At 46.8% G+C, this 22,088-nt stretch overlaps 1 protein-coding gene across 2 annotated transcripts in view; it reads left to right on the forward strand.

Moving 5' to 3' along the window:
- LOC129514527 (apoptosis regulator Bcl-2) overlaps positions 1-22,088 on the forward strand; it is a 171,296-nt gene that overhangs the window by 121,348 nt on the left and 27,860 nt on the right. The window contains exon 3 of one of the 2 annotated variants that reach the window (XM_055333158.1): positions 16,665-17,565. The exons of the other annotated variant lie outside the window; for it this stretch is intronic. Within the exon in view, the coding sequence (XP_055189133.1) occupies positions 16,665-16,730 (66 nt within the window). The 3' untranslated portion in view covers positions 16,731-17,565. Of the gene's footprint in view, positions 1-16,664; positions 17,566-22,088 lie in introns of those variants that run through there. 2 annotated transcript variants of the gene reach the window in all.

The following is a 22,088-nucleotide window of genomic DNA, read 5'->3' on the forward strand; positions in this document are numbered from 1 at the left end:
GGGCTGGAGACTCAGGGAGCACTGGTGATGGGTCCCACCGCAGGCAGGGGGTCTGCTGAGTGTTAGTGGGAGATCTGCATGTTCCACACGGCAGCGTCAATCCCCGTGGCTCCTCGGAGGCAGAGTTCTCACCAGATCAGCCTCACCACAGAGCTGGCTGGTAGCAGTCATTTACGGGGCTCTGGAGGCCTGGGAGAGTGGAGAACACTGCGGAGACCGAGCCTAGATGGGGGGCAGGCAGTCCGCCTCCACCTCCTCTCTCCAGGGCAGTGAATGCCACCCGAGGAGCCCTGTGGCACTGGGGAGCTGGCAAGGGCTTTAGCTTCCATTTCACAATGGGAAAGAAGGGATTCCTGCTGCAGGTTTTGCTTGAGGACGAGAATTCCTAGCAACACCCAGGGCCTCTGCTCTGGGGAGGGATTTCAGCCTCTGCCCTGCACTTTGCCATTTGGCGAGCTGCTTTATACATCACATATATCTTCATGCTGCTAAAGCTCACTTTCCGTAACCTGTCAGGGGTTAATAAAATATCTGCCAGGAACCTTTAGAGGATTTTGAAGAGAGAAGAAAGAAGTAAAAAGGGGAATGAAGGGAGGAGAGTTGCAGAAGAGGCAGGCTTTTTTAATCATGTCAAAACTTGTGCTTGCTTGATAGACAGCATAGATTGCCTGCCATATGCTTCTTTCACTGGGGACCCTGGAGTTCTTTCATGAATGAAGGGGGACATTAAACATTCATCAAAATACCTTTGTGATACGTGTCAAAATATAGAAAGTTCATCGAGTGAGAAAACAGAAGGCTAAGTGAATGAACAGTCCGAGAATAATAGACTCAGAGCAGTAAGGAAATTTAATGTCTGTTGAGCACCTACTATGTGCCAGGTTCCATTCAAAGCACCCCATAGGTCAGCTCATGTCATCTTCATTAAGAACCCTCACTAGGGACGCCTGGGTGGCTCAGTGGTTGAGCATCTGCCTTTGGCTCAGGGTGTGATCCCACATCAAGTCCCACATCAGGTTTCCCACAGGGAGCCTGCTTCTCCTTTGCTTGTGCCTCTGCCTCTGCCTCTGTGTGTCTCTCTCATGAATAAATAAATAAAATCTTAAAAAAAAAAAAAAGAACCCTAAACCGATGAGGTAGGCATTGTTAACTGTTCTCATCTTAGAAAGGAGGATAAGCCAATGATGACAATCTCATGACTTTAATCAAAAGATTTATTTAATCAAGGAATGTTTTCTTCAGTGTCAGTGTCCATCTGAAGAGCCATGGTAATATTCAGGCCTGGAAATGATCAGGACCTAGCTGAGACATGCTCCCTCCCTAAAGGGGATCTGGGGGCTTTTCATCCCACATCCCAACAGGTAGCTCTCTGGGAACCAAACCCATGGGATGAGGACTTCTTTGGTGTCACCCATCTTCCTTGTTTTACAAATGGAGCCAGGAGAGAACATGTGGAGGGACCCCTATATAAATAGCTGGCTGGGGCACTTCTAAAGATTTGGAACCAGGGGAACCCTGGGTGGCTCAGCATTTTAGCACCTGCCTTCGGCTCAGGCATCATCCTGGAGTCCCAGGATCGAGTCCCACATCGGGCTCCCTGCATGGAGTCTGCTTCTCCCTCTGCCTGTGTCTCTGCCTCTCTCTCTTGCTGTGTGTGTGTGTGTCTGTGTGTGTGTGTGTGTGTGTCTGTGTGTCTGTGTGTGTCTCTCATGAATAAATAAATAAAATCTTTAAAAAAAAAAAATAAAGATTTGGAACCAGATGAGAGATTCAAGGGCTTTCAAGGGATCCAGGGGGTGCCTTCTTCAAGGCCGGGTGTCTTGTGTGTCTGAGAATCTGGCACAGGTGCCAAGCCAGGGAGCTTGCTTGCAGCCTTTTCAGAATCTCTAGTCTTTTGGGCCCATGCCTTGAGAGCTCTGATTCTTTTTCTTACCCTCACCAACTCCAGCCACTTCGCTGAGCACCTCCCTGGCCCTCAGGAAATGTTCAGCCATGGGTGGACCATTGATCCTCACTCTCCACAGCAGAACCTTTGTGTGTCAAGGGCAGAAAAGGAGGTAAAAAAAAAAGCCTCTTGCCCGGCACCCATGCTGTGTCTCGGGAAACCTGCTTCAGGATTCGCAAGCAGGCTCGGGAATGAGAGCAGAGAACAAGCCACAATATCCTTGCCGCATTATTTTACTATTATTTTTAAGTTGCAGGCTTGTATGTTTCCATTCATTTTAATTGTGTCAAAGCCCCTGACTTTTGTGATCCCCAAATCCTCCGTAAATTCACCACAACTGGCTTTCGCCACCCCCCACCCAAAACCCTCTCCCTTTCCTGCCTGGGAACCTGCCCTTTAAATTTGACATGGCTAGGATTTTAATCTCTCCTCAAAGGCACAGTGACAATTTCACAACAAAGCAGAGAGGTTGGGTGGTGGGTGGGGTGTGGGGGTGTGGGGGTTGTTTTCTGCTCCCATTAAGAGAGCAACTGTTCTGTCTTTGTCCCGAGGGGCCAGCTCTTGGCCCCAGACTGGGGAGACCTCAGACTTGCTGTTGCAACATCCATCAGACCCAAGTGTGTCTGGGCTCCTTGAAGGTGACCTGCAGCTGTTTGGATAAAATTCTAAAATCTTGTTTGTGAGATTCTCGAGCCTTGTTTTACAATCGGTCTTCTTGGCAGAGAAACCAGGAAGTTTTACTTTCCCAGGATCCCAGGCAGGTAATTGTTTTCCCAAACTGCATTTTAATCTCTGATGGAAATGGACATTTTTCATGCTGAGAACCTTCACCCACATCTATAAACCGTTTGTATTCACCCCGTGTGTTGGGAGAAGCCAAACAACCCTGGAACCCGATTGCAGAATGTCCCTCCCTGGCCCTAGACATATTTCCATCTCTGGTTATAATTTAGGGCCATTTACATTTCTTTTTTTTTATAAGATTTATTTATTCATTAGAGAGACAGGGAGAGAGCATGAGCATGAGGGGCAGAGGGAGAGGGAGAGTCTCCAGCAGGCTCCCTGCTGAGCACAGAGCCCCACAAAGGGCTCTATCCCCCAACCCGAAGATCATGACCTGAGCCAAAACCAAGAACCGGCTCCTTAACTGACTGCACCACCCAGGCACCCCAGGGCCATTTACATTTCTAACCAACAGTTATGAGCCTTTTAGTCTCTTGGAATCTTAGAGTGCTTTCCTATCAAGTGACTGGCCATATCCAGGTGGCACATGATCTCCTAAGGATGACAGTTGGCAAACTCTGTTACTTGGTGCCATTTTTAAGCAAAGTAGCATAAGCTGTAATTAGCTGGTAGTTTATGCCACGGCCAGGTGTTTTCTTGGCCCCCAACCTCCTCCTGATTTGTCCTGAGGCCCCTTGCTTAGAAAGCATAGTCTGGAACTAGGACCTCAGAGGCCCTGGTTCTCTTCCCACCGCTCCCTCCAGTCCCTGGGACCGTGAGCTCAGAGAAGTGGCTCATGACCAGAGAGCACTGTTGAGTGCTGTGCACACACCTATGAGGCTGGCATGGTGGTGCTGTGCTTTGAAGAAGGACGGGTGAGTTCGTTTTCTATCTTGTCTCTTCCTGGAGGAAGGGAGAGCGTGCTACAGGGAGCACCCACCAGCCCTTCCCTGGTGAACTGTCCATCTGCCTGCAGGTCAGCTTGGAAGCCCAACTCCTCAGACATATCCTGCGCCCTGCTTCTCCAGCCCCCTGAGTGCCACTTCTTACCCCAGAGTCCAGGGCTCTGTTTCCTGAGGGTCATTAAAAACGTAAAAGCCAAAACACTTGAAGGGAAAAGCTTAACTTGCCACTCAGTCTTTGTTAGCCATCCACAAATAGCCATCTGTCCGGCCTGGTACTAGGTTCTCTGACACTGGGGAGGTCCAAATCCAGTTTGAAGCATGAGCCAACGTTCCAGTCTCAGGCAGTCTTCCACAAATGCCTGGGGAGGTGGACGCCAGAAGCACGGTGAAGTGGGCCTGTGGGGCTGCATGGAACTCGTCCATGGTCTCCTAAGATGGGCGTTGGGAAGGAAGAAGATGGGGCTCTCCGGGCTGAGTGGACAGCGTGATGGTGCAGGGCTCAGGGCGGATGCTCAGAGAACTGCAAGGAGACCCTCTGGCAAACAGCCACAGAGTGGGAGGGCCTGTGCCTGCAATCACAGGCCCCAGGTTAGTTTTGGGGGGTTTTTTGGTCAAGTGTTCATTCTGGCGAGGCAGGCTGGTAGAGGGGAATTAGGTGGGCGCTGCAGAAGTATGGCTGAAGAGTTAGCACTTCATCTGCCCTTAGGAAAGGCATGTTTGGTATCTGAGAGGTCCCAGCAATCAACTGAAGTCTGGGTATTCCTGTCCTTGGACATACCTACTGCTCACTCACTCCTTCACTAACTCATCCACTAGTTATTTCACTTACTCCTTGACTTACTCATTCAATCAGCAAACATTTCCTGAGCAAGCACTTCCTCACACTGGACACTGCAAGGCAGAAAAACTTCCTGTTATCAGCGACAGCAGGAAGGTTCTAGAACCCTGGTCCCCAGGTGCCTGACCACCCACATGGGCCCCCTAAGCATGCTTCACCTACTCAGTGGGTCTCTAGTGTCAGAGGGGTGTGAAGGAAGGATGAGAGACAGACCTACTTTTCTCAGGCTGGGTCTCATCATCATGGAAAACGCTGATTAGTCTGCAAGCGATTTTATTGCAGGGGTTCTCTATACAGTCGATTTGGTTCCCGCCATTGCTCTCCATCCTAATAAAGTAATCTCCTGCCGGTGGACCGTGCAGAATGCTGACAGGAGCAAACTGGATGCCTCATCTGGGAAGGTACACAACCAAACGATCGTGGCAGTAGTTGGAGCCGAGATGATTTTTTAGCTTTACCTTTGCTTGAAAGTGCCACTCACAACTGTCACCTCCCTTCCCATCATACTAAGTCCCATCTCCGGTATGAGTGCCTCCCATGTCTCAAGCTTCGAAGGATCCTGGTGAAGCTGGCGCCACTGACCAGCCCCCAGGTCACCCTGCTTTGAGACGTGCAAGCCCCGTAGAGAGGTTGAGAGCAGGGGTCACCTGTCCCTCAGGCTCTGAAGGTGTGTCTAAGTCAGTAGACTGCTGACTGATCCCAGTAGCTTCATTGTCTCATGTGGCATGGGTGCCAGGCAAGCCAGGCTCCCCAAGAACATTTCTGGACACTTGCAAAGCAGGAGGCGTGGGGAGCAGGGGTCAGAGAATCTGCTTTGAATCTCTCCTCTCTCTAATCTCCAGAGAAACAGACTCATGAGGCTTATACAGCAATGAAGTTATCAGAATCCAAAACACATCTAAATCTAAAATAAGTATCTAAAACATACTTTAGGAAATAAAAGACAATAACGAGAATCAGAGGACTAGAAATTATTAAAAAGAATTAAATATAAATCATAGTTTTAGTAGCCAGATGGTTCGGGCCACCCCTCAACTTCTCCAAGCCCAGCTTCCTCGCCTTTGAGTTTCTGCTTCATCACATTGGCAAAACAGGTTTAGCACCATTTGGGACCTCAAATAAACTAACCGGGACTGGAAGTCACCTGGGATGGCCCAGCACAGCTGTGCCAGTTGTTTACAGCGAGCTGAAGTCTGCTCTGATTGGCCCGGGTGCATACCATGCTGGCTGTTAAATACTTTGAATTCGACTCCTGGAAATAATTTGTGTGAAAGAGTTTGCAGATAGAATAGCACACTGTTAGCTAGCTTAACTATGGCATTTGGGTAGCTGCCTTCTCTGAGTCAAACTTAAAAATACATTCCCCGTATACATTTTTTTTCATCAACTGACAAATTAATAATCTTCAAATTGGCTTATATTCTATGAGGCTCAACAAAGGAGAATTACTGCAACTCTGAAGCTTAAACATTCTTACCCGGTATTTTCCATGAGTGCTGGTGACTTGGCTTCCTGAAGATCCAGGGAATGAAACGTATTTAAGCCTTGGAAGGTGACGGCAGGACCGCTCTTGTCAGGCATTCAAATGAAGAAGGTTGTATTTGAGGAAGGTGACTCTGGACACAGCATGGCAGGCTTCTGTAGAATGCCAAGGTCTCCCTTTGGTTTGTGGTTCAGTGCGAGATCTTAGGTGAAATGGCAGACAATAAACATTTTTAAAAGGGGTGGGCTCTGTGGTTCTTAATGGAATTCCACAAAATTAAAATTAAATGTGTGTATACAATAAATACTCATATCAGTGTCTCTTTGAGAATTGAATTAAAGCTATGTGGCTTCTCCCCAGAAAAATTCACAAATACAGGAAATTTAGCCTACTATTTTCAGGGAATTTATGAATTCTCTAAAGCTGAAATTTCCTAATAAAGGGTTTTTGTTAACGCACGGGCAAAAACCCTAGGTCTCATGTCCCTTTCTTTGCTAAGATTCTCATTGTGTTTTTCTCACTTAAAAAGAAACTGCAAGTCAAATTTTATTATAGTCAATATTCGACCATAAATATTTCTTTATAATCACCACTCCCTGAAATTTCTCAGCTCATTTTGTCAAGACTGTACCCAATGATAAAAAGGTCTGGTACAGAAAAGTGGTTTCGTGTCATTATTATAGTTCATAGGAGCAGGGTTTGATATATAATAACAGGAAAATTATTATGTGGACGTGCATTAATTTATTTCGAAGCTTAACTCCAATATGAGTAAATGTTTTTTTCATTCCTCACTGGTACAGGGTGGAGATATACTTTTTTTCTCTCAATTGGTTTTTCCACATCTATTTAGGGCAACCAAAATAGGAAAGCTACCACACAGGTCCTCACATTCATTTCCTCCACCCATTTGCTGTGCTCTGTCCCAGGTCTGATGAATATAACTTTTTAAACATGTCATTTATTTTTATTTTTATTTTAGCCTAACTGTCCCTTCAGAAACGCCAAGGGAAAATATTTTTAGCTTAACTAAGAAAACAAACATGTTTAAAGAAGTAACACCCAAAGCATTTAGGTAGAATTGGTGTTTTTGGCATTCCGCTGTTTTAATGGTGAGCTGGTAAGATACAGGCAGCAACAGAATTTTTTCTCGATCCCTAGGTGTATGACTTTCTTTCGGAAATAAAAACAAAGAGAAGAACTGATAATGACTTTTACGTGGGAACTAAACTTTCTGTTGTTTTGAAAGGTGTTTGTACGCTAGATGACACGCTGCCTTTTTTCCCTCCGTTTGTAATCACTATTTATAAACATCCTGTGCAGAGCCAGTGGACAGGCAGATAGATCGTGGTGCACGTGAAGGAAAGACAAGCCAAGAGAGAACAAATGCTGAGTCCAGCCTCATCCACGCTCCTTAAAGATAGACTTCTCTGCCTTCAGGATCTCATAGGAGACTTCTTAAATTTTCAGGTAGAACTAATGGTTTAAAATTCATCACTTCTTATTTTGATCTTGACTCTGAGGGTAGGATCCTCGACCCCCTGAAGATCTGAGGTGGGAAAATAATATTTTGCTTAAAAAGCAAGATCCATCTCACCAGTTAGTTCTGCGGGGTCAAACACCCTGAGCATCTTTAATGTCTGTGTTGTCCTTGCTCAGTGAACAGATGAGTGTGGGGGGTAATACTTGTGAACGAATAAATAATATCCAGTTGGAATAATCTGTGCCTTTATGTGTCCGCGCAACGATAGGTCGGTTAAAATTTTTGTTTTATTACTTATATTTATTATCGCTATCTCCTATAATTTGAAGCATGTTTGCCATCTATAGTTCTTCTTGACGGTTTTCTAGTTTCATTTTGGCCTGTGGCGTTGGATAGCTCTTTTGTGAGTGCTCCTAACTAGTCTTTTTTTTTTTTTTAAAGATTTTATTTAGTTATTCATGAGAGACACAGAGAGAGGGGCAGAGACACAGGCAGAGGGAGAAGCAGGCTCCACGAAGGGAGCCCGATGTGGGACCCAATCCCGGGTCTCCAGGATCAGACCCTGGGCTGAAGGCGGTGCTAAACCACTGAGCCACCCGGGCTGCCCTTCCTAACTAGTCTTGTACAAGAATAAGTGACGTTATCAATCTGTTGGTTGTTGCGAGTGGCATCCCTTCTCATCTCGCGATTATAAGTGCTTTTCTCTTGCAAGCCTCCTGAACCCTGTTGGGACCTCAGTTGCGAAGCATTTTCATTACACTTTATCTGAATTTCTCAGAATATCCTAACCTGCTAAACTTCGGCCATGAATCAGGCTCGTTCACCACGTGGTAACTATTGCAGGCAGACACTATGAAATGTATTAGCAGGCTATTTAAATCCTTTTATTTCCTAAAAATTTTAAAAGGCCAGATCTTTGAAATTAAGGTGTCTGCCCTTTTTTTTTTTTAAACCTCATTAGGCTGGCATGGGGACTGAATCTTGAGAAGTATAGTAAACTCTAACTGTTGGCAGGGTGGGAGGGCCACATCCCACTTGGCTGTGAAGACATCGGCAAAACAGGGTTTTTAGGCTGAGACAAAAAAAAAAAAGTTCACTCTGAATTCAGAATAGAAGAAAACATTAACAGAAAAGCCCACAGAAATTCAGTTTATAATATGTTATTAACATCCGAAGGGTGACTTAATCATTTTCTAATCTTCTCCCAAAAAAGGCTGTTAGCAAAAGTTTCTGATGAAAGGGTTGTCCTCTGATTCTAAGTTCTTAGAAGAAGGGACCTGATTGGTACAATTCTCTCTGTACCGATGCTGAGCCAACTGCCAACAGCAACACAGTGACCTTCCATGACTAGTCCGATGGATTTCATACCTCCTTTCACGTTATCATCTGTACCTGTTTCATTATGTACAGAATAGAAGTATGAGTGAACGAAGGTTTCCAGAGATGCGGGTGGCTTCAAGATTTGAAGAGGATGGAAGGGAAAACGTGTAGCAGGACAAAGAAGCAAGGGAAGACTCCAGAAAGGAACCTGCCTTACCTGTCACCTATTCCAAAATGACTGTGGGTCTCACGGTGTTAGTGGAGGATTCCCTCCCACGTGGGGCCGGGGGCTGGGCCTTTTCTCCCTGAACACCACAGGTGGCAGAGTGGAGGCAAAATGTAATGTGGTTCCATAGAGCTGTGCCAGGGGAAGCGAAGGTTGTGAACAATAATTCAAAATAAAAGTAGGGCCCAGGTGCCCAAAGTATGAATTGCGAACATCGAGCACTTCCTGTGCACGGGCCCCATTCCAGCTGCATGCCATTTAAAACCTAGGTTCCCGGTTGCTGCCTCATCTGCTCGTTTGTGATTAGTTCTGTGAGTTCTTGATTCTTGATAATAATATTAATAGCCAACACAGAGTACTTACCATGATCCAGATATTACATTAAGCGTAGTACATGTAATAACTCACTTAATCCTCACAAGGACGGAATGAGGTAGGTCCTGTCATCATCCTCACTTTACAGATGAAGAAACTGAGGCACAGAGACACATTTAGCACCCTGCCTAAGATCACGCCCTACTTTGTGACTGACCCAGGGTGAGCCCCATGTTTGTGTTCTTAGCCACCACGTCAGGCTTCCTCTCCGGTGATTATAATCATAATATAGCTATTGATTATATGAGTTTACATTGAAGAATGTGAAGGAATATAAAACAGATCATCACTGTTCTCCCCAAAGATGAAATTTAAAAGAGGATTAAAATTACCTTGCTGATGTGCACTGGTATCTATCACTAAAAGAAAATGCAACTCTTGTCTGCATTTAATTTACAAAACAGGGACTTTTGGGTGGCCCAGTGGTTGAGCATCTGCCATCGGCTCAGGTTGTGGTCCTGGGGTCCTGGGATCGAGTCCTGTATCGGGCTCCCTGCAGGGAGCCTACTTGTCCCTCGGCCTATGTCTCTGCCTCTCTCTTTCTCTGTGTCTCTCATGAATAAAAAAATAAAGTCTAAAAAATTAATTTAGAAAACAAGGGCTGGTTGCTTCTGACAGCTTCACAGAAACCCACCATGGAATCAATTAGGGAATGAATGTCCCTAGACTTCACTGGGTGCCCGCCTATGCCTGTAGCCCATGAGGCCCTTGTCCGACTTTAAGAATGCACAAAAGGCAAATCAGAACATTTCCTGAATGCCTGATTTCAGAATCAGGCCTATTGATTCACTGTTCTTGAGTCAATAAACAGTTCAAAGCAAAGAAAGTTAAGGTCCCCAAATAAAGCCTGCTCAGTGTGTATGAAATGGTGTTTACATTCAGCTGTTTGGTTTGGGTTCTGGTAGAGAAAGCGCAGTAACCATTGGTCCACAGTGTTTCTAGATACCATCCTCAGATTACCTTTCCTCTTCCCATGGATATGCAGACCACCTAAAAAGTTCTGACATTCCGGGAGGACTTTTTACTCAACAGAATATGAGGGAACCTTTGGAAATTTATGCTACAGAGGCCAAATTTACCAGTGAGCGGAGCTGTTTACATTTCCCTCCAATTGGAAACAGATCAGAAGCTTTAGGGCATTAGAAAATGCAAGCTACATAACAAAATTCTGAGTTCAAGCATTTCATGGATTTTTGGCTCTTGATGTCAGTTATGGATGATTATAACCCTGGTGTGATTCTCAGTGCAGAGTTGGCAGTCTCTCTTAGAACAGTAGCCAGCTGCAACAATGACCTCTAAGACTATGGAAATGTACCCTCACCTCAGCCTTTGGCCTGGGCAGCCAGGCCCAGGACTGAAAGGGTAGCAGCTGCTGGGGTCCAAAGAGATTTACAGGTTTCCTGGCAATGAGGGAAAGAAGCGTGCCCTTGAAAAGTCCTCTGGTCGGTCCTGCTGCCTTTAGGCAAAACCACCCAACCATCCCAGCTAGACGAGAACAATCCTGTCTTAAGACCTGCAGAGAGTGAACTGCAAACTCCCTTTGTCAACTTTCACTTTGGCAAAATGATCTTTGGTAGCGAGGCTGTCCCAGCAGCAGGAAGAGGAACCTGTCTTAGAAAGTTGTGTGATCTAAAATGTTCCAGAGATACATGATAGATAGATAGATAGATAGATAGATAGATAGATAGATAGATAGATAGATAGAGGGAGGTAACAGATAGTGCGAAGGGAATGAGAGACAGAGGGAGGCAGAGAGAGAAAAAATAACCATGAAAGTTAGATAATGTCCAACCAGTGGGACATACGAGAAATATTTATTACAGAATTATATGCCAGAGGAAACCCATTTGAAACCCTCCTTCATGCTCCTAGAGCACTTTCCACATACCTCTATCATCCCTAGCACCTTATTGTGTTGCAACATGAGAATTTGTTGGCCGTCGATCTCCCTGGCTGAAATGTGAGCTTCATAAGGCAGGGGTCCTATCTTATTCTTGTGGGTAGTCTCAGCATCTAGCCCAGTGCCTAGCTCCGTGGAAGGGAAGGAAGAAGGAAGGAAGGAAAGGGGAGGCAGGGAGGGAGCGAGCTAAGTTGGTCAACCAATACGATAAATAAATTCAAATCCTTGAAGGAGTGCATCAATCCTAATGCTTCAATCCTTAACTTTTTCCCACCCAAACTTAACCTATCCAGTGTCCCATTCCCCCCTCCATAAACTGTAACGCTCAAAGTCAATATGATTATATAATCTGCCCAGGATTGGAAGGATTTGTTAATACTTATCTCTGACACCTTTCTAAGAACGCCGGTTCATTATAATGCTATTTGGCTCTGAAATTATTTCCCCCGAACATATTTCATTTGAATTCACTGTTTATACATATACATTTTCCATGACCTGGGTGCTATTGCATGGTCTTGGCCAGTGAGAGCTGGTGTGACACACTGCAGGGTGTCTTCTGGGTCAGTGACTATTAGTGTACCTTATGCAAATGTTCCCAGCCAGTGCATCGTCTCTGTATTCTCTGTCACCAAGTATGTTGTGTTGTCTGGCTCTCTTTCTACTGTTGACACACAATGGCTGACAAGAGGTGTAGGAGTGCAAACACCAGCTCCCAATGCCATCAGGGGAAGTTAAGGGAACTGGGAAAAGGCCAGCTGCTAACTTATTTAGGCTTGCTGGGAAGTCCTGGGTGTCACCAAGGTCCTAGTCTGGAAGGGTCGCTGTGAAGGGAATGGGAGCTGCAGGCATGGTGTGACTTTGTGGGGATTTTAGGGCAATGGAAAGTGACAGAGTATGACACTAGGGACATCACTCCCCAGGGACCTCCAGTGTTTGATTGCCTCCCTCAGCCAGGCAAGTTATGCATGTATCAGCCCTGCCCCTCCAGAGCTCCTGGCAGCTAATTGTTTGGAGTGACCCCCATCTCTTCCCAGATCCAAATCCTCTCATCTTTCAAGGCCCAATCCAAGGTTCAGCCATGTTTCTCCTCATCTAAAGAATATTCTTCTCCTTCCCTCAGAGCTGTCTCTCGCCTCCTCAGCACTTCTTGGCATCCCTCTTATCATTAGCTTTCTCTCTCTGGGGCACTTTATTGGGCTGTGTATAAAGCCCTGAGTGCCCACCACAGCGCAGACCCTTTCTGCAGAGGCTGACCAGCTCTTCACACTAGGGGCCAGGCACTGTGTCTTGTGGGGCTCCAAGCGCATCCATAACCCATGTTGGATTAAGGCCCCTGGCAAGGGACTTGCTCATAGGTAAACAGTACAGCCGGTAAGGTGATCTGACACGAGGACTCTGCCCATCTGGGGCCTTGGTTTTTGCTAGTAACTGGACCAATCAGACCCTTCCTGGGAGTCATTACTGTTTTTAACATTGTCATATAGCTTATCTGTGCTTTCCCTTGGGCTGAGGTCGTTTTTATTCCTTCAGTAGATCATAAAGTCCTGGGGGAGGAGAGGTGCAGAGTCTTACCAAATTCTTCTTTACTCGCCCTCTGTACTGGGGCTCTTGGTGTTCAGGAAATGTTGAGCAGGTGAATATGATGCACATTGGCCTGATGCCTTCAGCCAAGGAATAGACTCCTCTCATGGCTTCTTGTCAGGTTCTGCAGCCAACTATGCAAGAGAGAGGGGGATCAGAAAGGTCTCTCGGCATTGCTGAGCAGTGTAAATTGGGCCACTGAGCAGGGGAGTGGAGGCAGCAGCAGCAGCTGGCCAAGGATGTGGTTGGAGGGATAAACACAGAAGATGCCTGTGGGCTACCCAGGCCAGAGAGGTCTGAGGCTTGGGGTCTGGGAGATGGGAACAAAACAGTCCTAAAACAATGAAGACAGAGCCAGAGACATGAAAAGTGACAGTAGCAAGTCTGCAGAGAGGGACAGACACACAGAGATACCAAATGATGTTCATCCGATCCGGAACAGGTCTGCTGGTGCTAGTCAGTGTGAACTCCTGCTTCCTTCCCCGGCCGGGGTGGGGGAGGGATCCTCAGCAACAGGGGTTGCATTTTGTTCACCTGGCTATGCTCGGGGGTCCCGCAGGACCTGCATGCGGCCAGGCACGCAGTAGGCTCCCCGTCATGGTTTTTAACCTGAGCTGAATTGATAAGAGGATTTCACAACCCATCTTGACAATATATCCAGAGACCTACCAAGGTTTTGATCGCCTTGAACATTATGAGATTCTCTCCCTTAAATCTGACTGTGCTTTCTTCACACAACTTAAATCCATTTCCTCTCCAGTGGCTTAAAATGCATGGGATGGTTTTTCAGCCATTCGGAAAGAAGGAATGCTGTGTATAAAGCCTGGATTCAATAAAGCCAGATTAAAAAAAAAAAAAACCCAGCTCTTAGCATCTTCAACTACAGACACTGGTCTGGGCAGGGCTTTTTGCTTTATTGAATCCAGCTGAATAGCTTGACTACATTAATAATGGGGCTGCATTTCCAACCACTACCTCCCAATCTTTTCCCCTAAAAGCCTTATGGTACTTAAGCAACTGCTAATACATGAATAATTGCTGGTGGCATCATTTCCTGCCATGATTTGACCACCAGGATGAGGTTTTTCTTCTTGTACCTAATCTGGAGTTCTCAAACCTGCCATGTGTGGCCTTGCAAGATCATATTTAAGACACAGTAAACAAATCCAACTGCAGCTATGAGTTGGGCCGTATTGAGTTTCTGTGTTGAGAAATTACAGATTTGGGAAGACTCTATTGGGTGTATAAGTAATATTGGTCTGAAGGGGGATCCTACCTCCAGGTTTTCCAGGGGTTTGAACCTGGTATTTCCACAGAGCTTGGGTAGCCCCATTTTGTAGGGTCCCAGGATGGACTGGTGGAGTGGTCTCCCTGCACTTCAAAGAAGATGCTGTTTAGCTCCCGTTGTGCCATACTTCTTTTTGAAGTTTCCATGGTAGAGGACATCTAATCATTACTTCTCTTTACATGGGCCTTGAGTGATGGTGGCTTTTAGTACACGTAAGTGCAACAAGGTATCCGTGTAGAGGACAGGCTGCTGAAGCACAGAGCAGGAGCAGGAATGCAGCCTCCAGGAGCACACCCATGTGGCCTGTGTTCGAATCCAGCTTGGCCACTTTTTACCTATTAGTTACCTACTCTGCCTCTGTCTCTTCCGTGAGCAAAGTGAGGATGATAACACTACCGACTTCCTTGGGTCCAAATGAAGTTCAGGTGAATTGATGTTTGTTAAATGCCTAAATCGATGCTTGTACATGGAGCCACATAAAGGCCTCTTACTGCCTGTATTTGTCATTTTGTTGAGGAGTCCATGCATTTATTCCTCTCCACACAGCCTCCGACTAGGATGAGCAGGAAAGCCTGCCTTTCAGCTGGCATGCAGCCACATTTAACAGAGGGCTAAAAATTAGGCAGACCTTGCCTAGTATTTTTTTGGCAAAAATAAGATAATATTCTTTCTTTTAATCTGGAAGCTCGACTTGCCCAGTGCTGCGGGCTAGGCACTATGGGGATATGCAGAGTAGAGTTCCTCCCTCCCCTCCTCAGAAAGCTTGCCATCAAACTGAGGAAGCGGGACTATTAGATAACCAGTAGCAAAATAGAACCGGGGGAGCGGGCATAATGAAGTATCGCAGGAGTGGAGGAGCCGTACTGGTAAGATAGCAGGCAAAGGAGTTTTTAGATTTGGTTTAATAGAAAAAAGGAAGTGAGAAGGAGGTAGGAAACACTATCTAGAGTGCTGGGCAGCTGTGTCACCCGACGTCCTTCCTGCCACAGTCATGTCCCTGAGCTGGGCCTTGCACCTTCTCCAGTGATAGGAGAATAAAGACAAGCTGGAGAAATAAAAGCATGTTAATATATGGGAGTTAGCAAGTCAGACCACAGCAGACCCCAGGAATGTTTTTCTGTTTTAGAAGTGAAGATCCAGTGGGTTGTGTGCATGCATGTGCATGTGTGTGTGTGTGTGTGTGTGTGTGTGTGTGTGTGTAGGGGGAGAAAGAGAGAGAGAGAGCGAGACCGAGCGAGCTCTACGTCTTTAGGTCTAAAATCTACAGGGACAGAAAGAACCAGACCTCAGAGTAATTTTTGTTTATGTGGATCTTCATCGTATTAGATTTTTATGGGCTTTTCTCAGAGCTTCTTGAGAGTCTGCAAATACAAAATAAGTTTATTGGGTCGTTCGCCTGCCTCTTTCCTCCTCGGGACCTTTTATTTTGTCTCGCTGGATGCTGGGCCTTGTTTCCGCTGCAGGGCCCATCCCGGGCCTGAGTAAGGAGCAAGCAGCACCCAGCAGCTCATCTGTATCATATCGCTCAGCCCCTGCGAAGCGAAGGGGAATAAACAGCACGTGGGAGGGGGGAAATCTGTGTTCTAAGAACTGCTTTGGTTTACACATCTATAGATACACTTAACCAGCGCTGTGGGTCACATGTACCGGCTGGTGAAACTGAGCATGACTCACTTTTAAATTACTCATAGAGCAAGAAATATGTTTCTAAAAGCCAGCGCCGTTGGCTTACACACGGAGCCGGGGGAGTGAGCCTCATAAAGCACTCGGGCCTCCCGTGACAGCTGGCGTGCACGCTGCATCTGGTGGGAATAAGGGGTGCCGGGCCCGAGGCTCTTTGCCATAATGTTATATTTGGAGAATCTCCATCAGTGGAAACCCCTGTCTGGGGGGGCAGTAGGTGCTTAGGGTAGATTTTCAAGTTAGCCAGTATTTCTTTGTAATTGGCACCAGAACTCTTGATAAAGGCCTTCAGTGACTCTGTCCCACGGTGGGGACCAAACTAAGTGAGCCTGAAGTATGGACAAGTATGTCCCTTCAACAAGAGGTCAGGTAGGGAGAGGCCAAGGACAGAAAGGTCTAACGGCGATCATGAAGTATGAAGACTTCATCTGAGTCTTGAAAGGTTTAGTTTGTTGTGAAAAGGAAGGAATTCCAGACCAAGCAAGATGGAAAAACCATCTGAGCAGAAAGAAGTAGAAGGGACAAAGATTGCACCCCCAGTTTTTCTGTTGGGAGTCTAAATTTTTTTGACATAAAAATATGTATAGACAAGACAAGAGAACAATCACCAAGGGAGCCCAAGGCACCGCTTGCTAAATTGGTCCAAAGGAGGGATTTCACCAAATGCAAATGAACAAAGAACAATACATGTGACTCAAAATATCCGTTATGCTCTTAGGCGAGAGGGTGTGAGGCAGGGAGGTGACCTTTGAAAGGTTTTAAAGTTGTAAACTTTTGCAACCACATTGTTTTGATTGCTGGGGGATTTAAGAAAGGATTACCTCAGGGTACCATTTTGGAAAAGTGATTAAAAAAAAACTACTTCCTGCATAATATTTTAGGATGTTTTTTATTCTGTTTTTGCTTTGAAGACCTGCAACCTGAACGTCCAAGAAGTAGCTCGGCCTCTCGTGAGACACGAACACCCAGAGGAGTAGAGGTTCCTGGTTCCTGCTCCATCTGGTTCCACTTCTGGCCCCTCTGCCAGAAGTTCGGTTCACTGGAGCAAGGGTGCCCCCCACTACCACCCCAAAGGAAGTACACCGAGCCTTGGTTTTGCTCCCGGCCCAGCCCCTCCCCGCTTGGACAGGCCAGCAGAGCAACGCCATGTCAAAGCACTGTCCCTTACCCTGGGCCAGACATTCCCTGCTGGTCTCTGAAATTTGGGAAACAGGAAATGTTAAGAAAATTTCTAATTTGCCTGGTCATGTGAACTCCCCTTATGATGTTGCAACAGAATTTTGGAAAGGAGTGCTGTGCTCTGAGCCGTGCTTGCACCCTCCTAATCAGAGAGCATTTGCTCCTTTGAGACTCTGGTAGATTTGACTACTCAGCCTCAACTTCCCTCTTTCTAAACATGTAAACCCCGATGCCTAAAGAACAAAACCAGAAAAACCCATGCAATGTGTTACATGATCAAGCGCCGGCCAGGTTGCCGAGAGGGGCCTGTGTGCCTGTCCCTGAAAAGCCCCTTGGCATTTAATAAAAGCACCCATCCCTGCAAACGTGTCTGTGCAGGCTCACACGCTGTCCTCAGAACCTTCACTACCTGTGTTTGTAGTAGATGATTGATGATTAGCCTTTCTTCCCACACATTTGGCTTTGATAATCTCCACGCAAAAACATTCAGATGCAAATAATTTAAAAACAAAGTGGCTTCAAGGGATCTTTCTGGGAGGATGGAAATGTTCCATATCTTGATAGGGGAGTGGGTTCTGGGGGTATATGCTTTTGTCAAAATTCATCAGACGGTACTCAGAAAACATGTTCATTTTGCTGAATGTAAATTATACCTTGATGGGAATTTTTAAACTAATAAAGTGGCTTGAGTTTAGAAAAAATAAAAAGCGGGTGTGATGTAAATGATCCCATCAGGGTCCACCAGCAGAAACTAAAAAATGCATCTATGTGGACTGTCCCCATCATGTGGGCGATCTTTGCAAGGTGAGCACATTCAGCCCAGCTTATAGACACCACAGCTGGCTTGTGCATGCGTCTGTGTTTTCATATGTGGGTTGGGTTTTTTTTGTTTTTTTTTTTTTAATCTTTATGTCCATTTTTGTTTGGTTCATTTCCCTATTCAATTGGATTTTGTCTTCTGTTTCCCAAATATGATTCCCCCATGGTACCTAATATCCCAGGCCTTCAAGAAGTGAATGCCCAATAAATGACCACTCGCCCCCTCAGGTGGAGTGCTCTCCCTCTCCCTGGAACATTCTACTGAAATTAGCCAGTGTGTGTTGGCCCTAAATGCCTCTGTAAAACTGGAAATCGAAAGGAGAAATATCCACACTTGTGCTGGTTTTAAGAAAATTGCCAGTTCCCTCTGCTTCTAAAAACATCCACTTCGGAACTTACTTTGGAAAAACTGCTTTTGCCCAACAAGAAGAAGAAAACTTGTACTCCCTGAATAGGGATATGTATTTTAAAGCAAGAAAACAGAGTTAATGATTATATCTGAACGTGGGCGAGTGGGGGCAAAGGTACCCTTGCCTTTCCTCTTCTTCATGGCAAATCAGAGCAGGTGCGGAAATTCCCACAAATTATACTGTGTCAGTTTACAGGTTTGTATACAGAGTTTCGTGTTTGTTTTTTTTTTTTTTCTTTTTCTGAAAGTTGTTCTTTTGTCATCATCTCATCTTGAAACTAGAGAGGAAGGGAATGGAAGGGCAAATTGCTAATATCAGAGGCTTCTGGAAATTCCCCTTTTATGGTACATGAGTCTTTCTTAAGAACAGTTCTCTTTCAGTTGTATTTTTGTGAGTTTGGTGAAAATCACTCTGCCCGGCCCTGCCTCTGGTTTACTTAAGCATGATCCCAGCTCTCTGCAGAGCCATTGGGCTGCCTGGACGTGGCTGAGAGATGCACACCTGATTGGCACTGCTTGAGGGTCAAGGGCCCCATATAGGTGCTCTGTTTTAAAGTAGATCAGCTGAGCATGCATTTATATTCACATGACTCGAAATAATTAACTTATCTGGGATCTTTTATAAACCGATGCCTCTCACATGACTTAATGACTCACTGCTGCCCGTATGGTGGGCAAACGGGCAGCCGTATAAATATTCTATTGGCATTTTGTGTCAATGTGCTTGATCGGCTCCGATTACAGCCTGGCTTAATCAGAGCCGATTGAGCTATTTTCAAGTCAGTGCAATGCCAGCTTATTGGAAAGCAAAATGCTTTTTCCCCCCACATAGCTTCAGAGGATGCCTTATTGAAGATGGTTGTAGGCCTGGCCTTCTGGTGTGGGGACAGGCTCACGTCGGAGGTGCCCGCAGGTGGACAGGGCCAGCGTGGGGCCAGCATGGGGCCAGCAGGTGGAAGGGGTCCTTGGAGGAAAGGCAGTCTTGCTGCTCCCAGGACTGGCTGGCAGTCTGCCCGGGGGCGCTTGGAGGGCCCAGCACAAACTGATGCTTGGAATGTGAGGAACAGCGTGTGACAACCAGTCCCCAAGGTTGGGCTTCGAGGGACTATGCTAATTAGCAGAGCCCCTGCTAGGGTCAGGTCATTGGGTGGCCAGGTAAACAGTATCGGGTTATTTCTGCACTGACAGACGGAAGCTGCGTGCTAAGGCCTTCACTGCAGACTTGCTCTTGGCTGTTACTTATTAATTACACCTCAAGGCACCGCTAGGTTAGACAAGAAAAATACTCCTCCAGCAGCTCTCTCTCTGACTTCCTCTCCACTGCTCCAGCGTGGGAAACTGGGGAGACCTCCTACCTGGGAGCTCTGAGGACAGCCAGCCTCCCAGGCCGCTGGAACACACAGCCTGTTGCCTCCTCCCAGGAACCCTAGGTACGAGGCCAGGTGAGTTTAGACCCAGTGGAAGCTTTTCTTGTGAAACGTCTTGCCTTTTGAGTTTCTTTTTCCTGCTACACTGAGCCCTCTATATGTTTGTTTTCTTTCTAATTTTGGCTTTAAAAATAAAAGAAAAGAATGTTTGGGTACAGGGTAAAAGTTTTGTCATATCCAGACTGGAAACTCCCTCGTCACCCTGAAACCGGACAGGTGTCTATTTGTTTCTCTGTCAATAAACAGTGTGTGCTTCACCCAGAAGTCAACTGCTGGTAGCCACAGTGGACACAGGCCTGTGTCAGTGTTTGAGAAGGACCGAATGGCCCCGACTTAGGAGCAAAGCCTGCCTCACCCCTTCTTTTTTTGATCTTCTGATAGAGACCACATAGTGTTCTCTTCACGGTATTTTGATGGCATATGGTGTATAAACACAGGTGTGACCTTTACACCATGCACAGAGTTACAATATAATAAGTGAGAGAAGATAAAACCAGCTGGAGTTGAAGATTCAAGCTGAAAACAGCTAATATGAATTTCCCCTGAAAAACAATGTCACAGAGCCTGGCATAGGTGTCTTCGAGGGGACTCTGTTCAGTTGCCCCTTGCGTGGTTTTACAAACCAGCCCCAGGCAAAGGCTTTCCAAGAATTAAGCCCGATCTTGAGGTACAGACCTACTTGGTGACACCCTCTGAGGATACCATCTGGGACTGCCCTCCTGGTGACGGTGTTCCCTCCTGCCCCAGCTGGATGGGAGGGGAGTGTTGGGAACTTTGTTTCGAATGAGGCAGTGATGTGTCTGCTCCTGGCTTCTCTGCTGGCTGGCACTTCACTTCTTTGGGACCCCCGTTTCCTCACTTCGAAAATAAAGGGCTTGGAACCATTCCTGCAGCTTCTTACATTCTGGATTTTCTGGATGGAGGCTCACCCTGGAAGCCTAACACCATTTGGGTACTTAATTCCTGAGGGGGGGAAATAAAAGGCAGAACCACAATGAACTTAATTGTTTATTTGTGCAAAGTCTTTCTTATTTGACTCCAGCACTTGCCATCTAAATTTGAAGGTGGGTGGCCCCAGATTCCTGTTCACATAGGTGGCTGCTGTGGCTTTTCCTTGCTGAGCAGCCAGCTCAGGAGAGAGGAGGCGGAGGAGAAAGTGGAGAGCAGAGTATCCGATGTTTGCTCCTCCACCCAGAGCTGCCCCTGCGCAGACACTTTCACCTGAACCTCTGGTTGTCCAGGAAGTCAGGACTCTGGGCGCAGAGCCCCTTCGGGGTTATGAAATGCACCGGTTTACAATTCATGCGCAGAGCAAGAGAGGGGCCCTCAGATCAGGACGTGGGCCTCTGTAGGAAGCCTCTGTCTCTGTCTCTGCGAATGTCAAGTGGACGGGCAGGTGGACATGCGGCATTCTTGCGGTGCTCAGGTGAGGGTGAGGGGGGACGTAGAGCTCTCGGCATTTGGGGCAGGCCTCCCAATACTCTAAAGTGGGGCTCCTCAACCTGGATGAGTGTGCCTTCCAGGGAATAGTCGGCAAAGCTGGAGACGGTTTTGGCTGTTCCACCCAGGCAGGGGTTTTTATTTGAATTTAGTGGGTAGAGGCCACAGATGTTGCTAAACATCCTTTGATGCCCTCCCCCAAGAATTTTGTAGCCCCAAATGTCAACTGATCTAAGTGCTAAAGCTGGCCGTATTTTCTAAGTTGAAAGCACTGGGTTGGGGCGAATGGGAAAAGCTATTTGCAATTTCTGCTCCCGAGGGACAATCCAAGGCCACTCTGCTGCTGGACACGGGACTTCGTGTTAACCATAGCTCCCCTCGCTTCTCTGGCCCTCCCTCCCTTCTGCCCTCTCAGATTTTCTTTGGCTTTTTTCTTTTCCTTTCTTTCTCTCTCTCTTTTTTTTTTTCTTTCTATGTTTGCTTCTTCACAAGCTTCACGAATATTAACTGGGCATTCAGGAATAAAATGGTTTCTGGCCTTGAGAAATGCCCTCAGGCAAGACGGTGAGAACAGAAGTCCCAAGAATGCTAAGCGCAGCCTACCTGGGTCACAGCAGTGGCCCCTGGGGGGGTCCTGGGAAACTGAGGGTGAGCCTCTGCCCTGCAAAGAGAGAATGAGGGGAGGGGTCAGAGGAGGGGGTGTGACCAACGCTCCAGGAAAGAAAGGAGGAGACGCCCGCAGGCCTCCCCCCAGTGGGTGCTTGTCTCACCACCACCCCCACCTGCTTGTCCCCCTCTCTCTCCTCTCCGCCCCTGTCCTGCTCTTCCCTCTACACACTAACAGGGGGCAGCAGAGAGCAGCCGAAGAGCCTATAGCAATAAGCCCCAGCTGGGAACCGTCCTGTCACCTGGACTCCAGAGCGCCCATCCCGACAGGTTGATGCCCTGACCCCTCCTCCAGCAGCCACCCTCCAGCCGGGAGAGCGTCCCCACCCAGCACCCGCACCTCCCGCGCCACCCTGGCCGCCGATCCTGTCCCGTCCGGTGACTCATCTGATGTT

This window comes from Nyctereutes procyonoides, unplaced genomic scaffold (assembly GCF_905146905.1).
Source record: "Nyctereutes procyonoides isolate TBG_1078 unplaced genomic scaffold, NYPRO_anot_genome, whole genome shotgun sequence".
Taxonomy (NCBI): domain Eukaryota; kingdom Metazoa; phylum Chordata; class Mammalia; order Carnivora; family Canidae; genus Nyctereutes; species Nyctereutes procyonoides.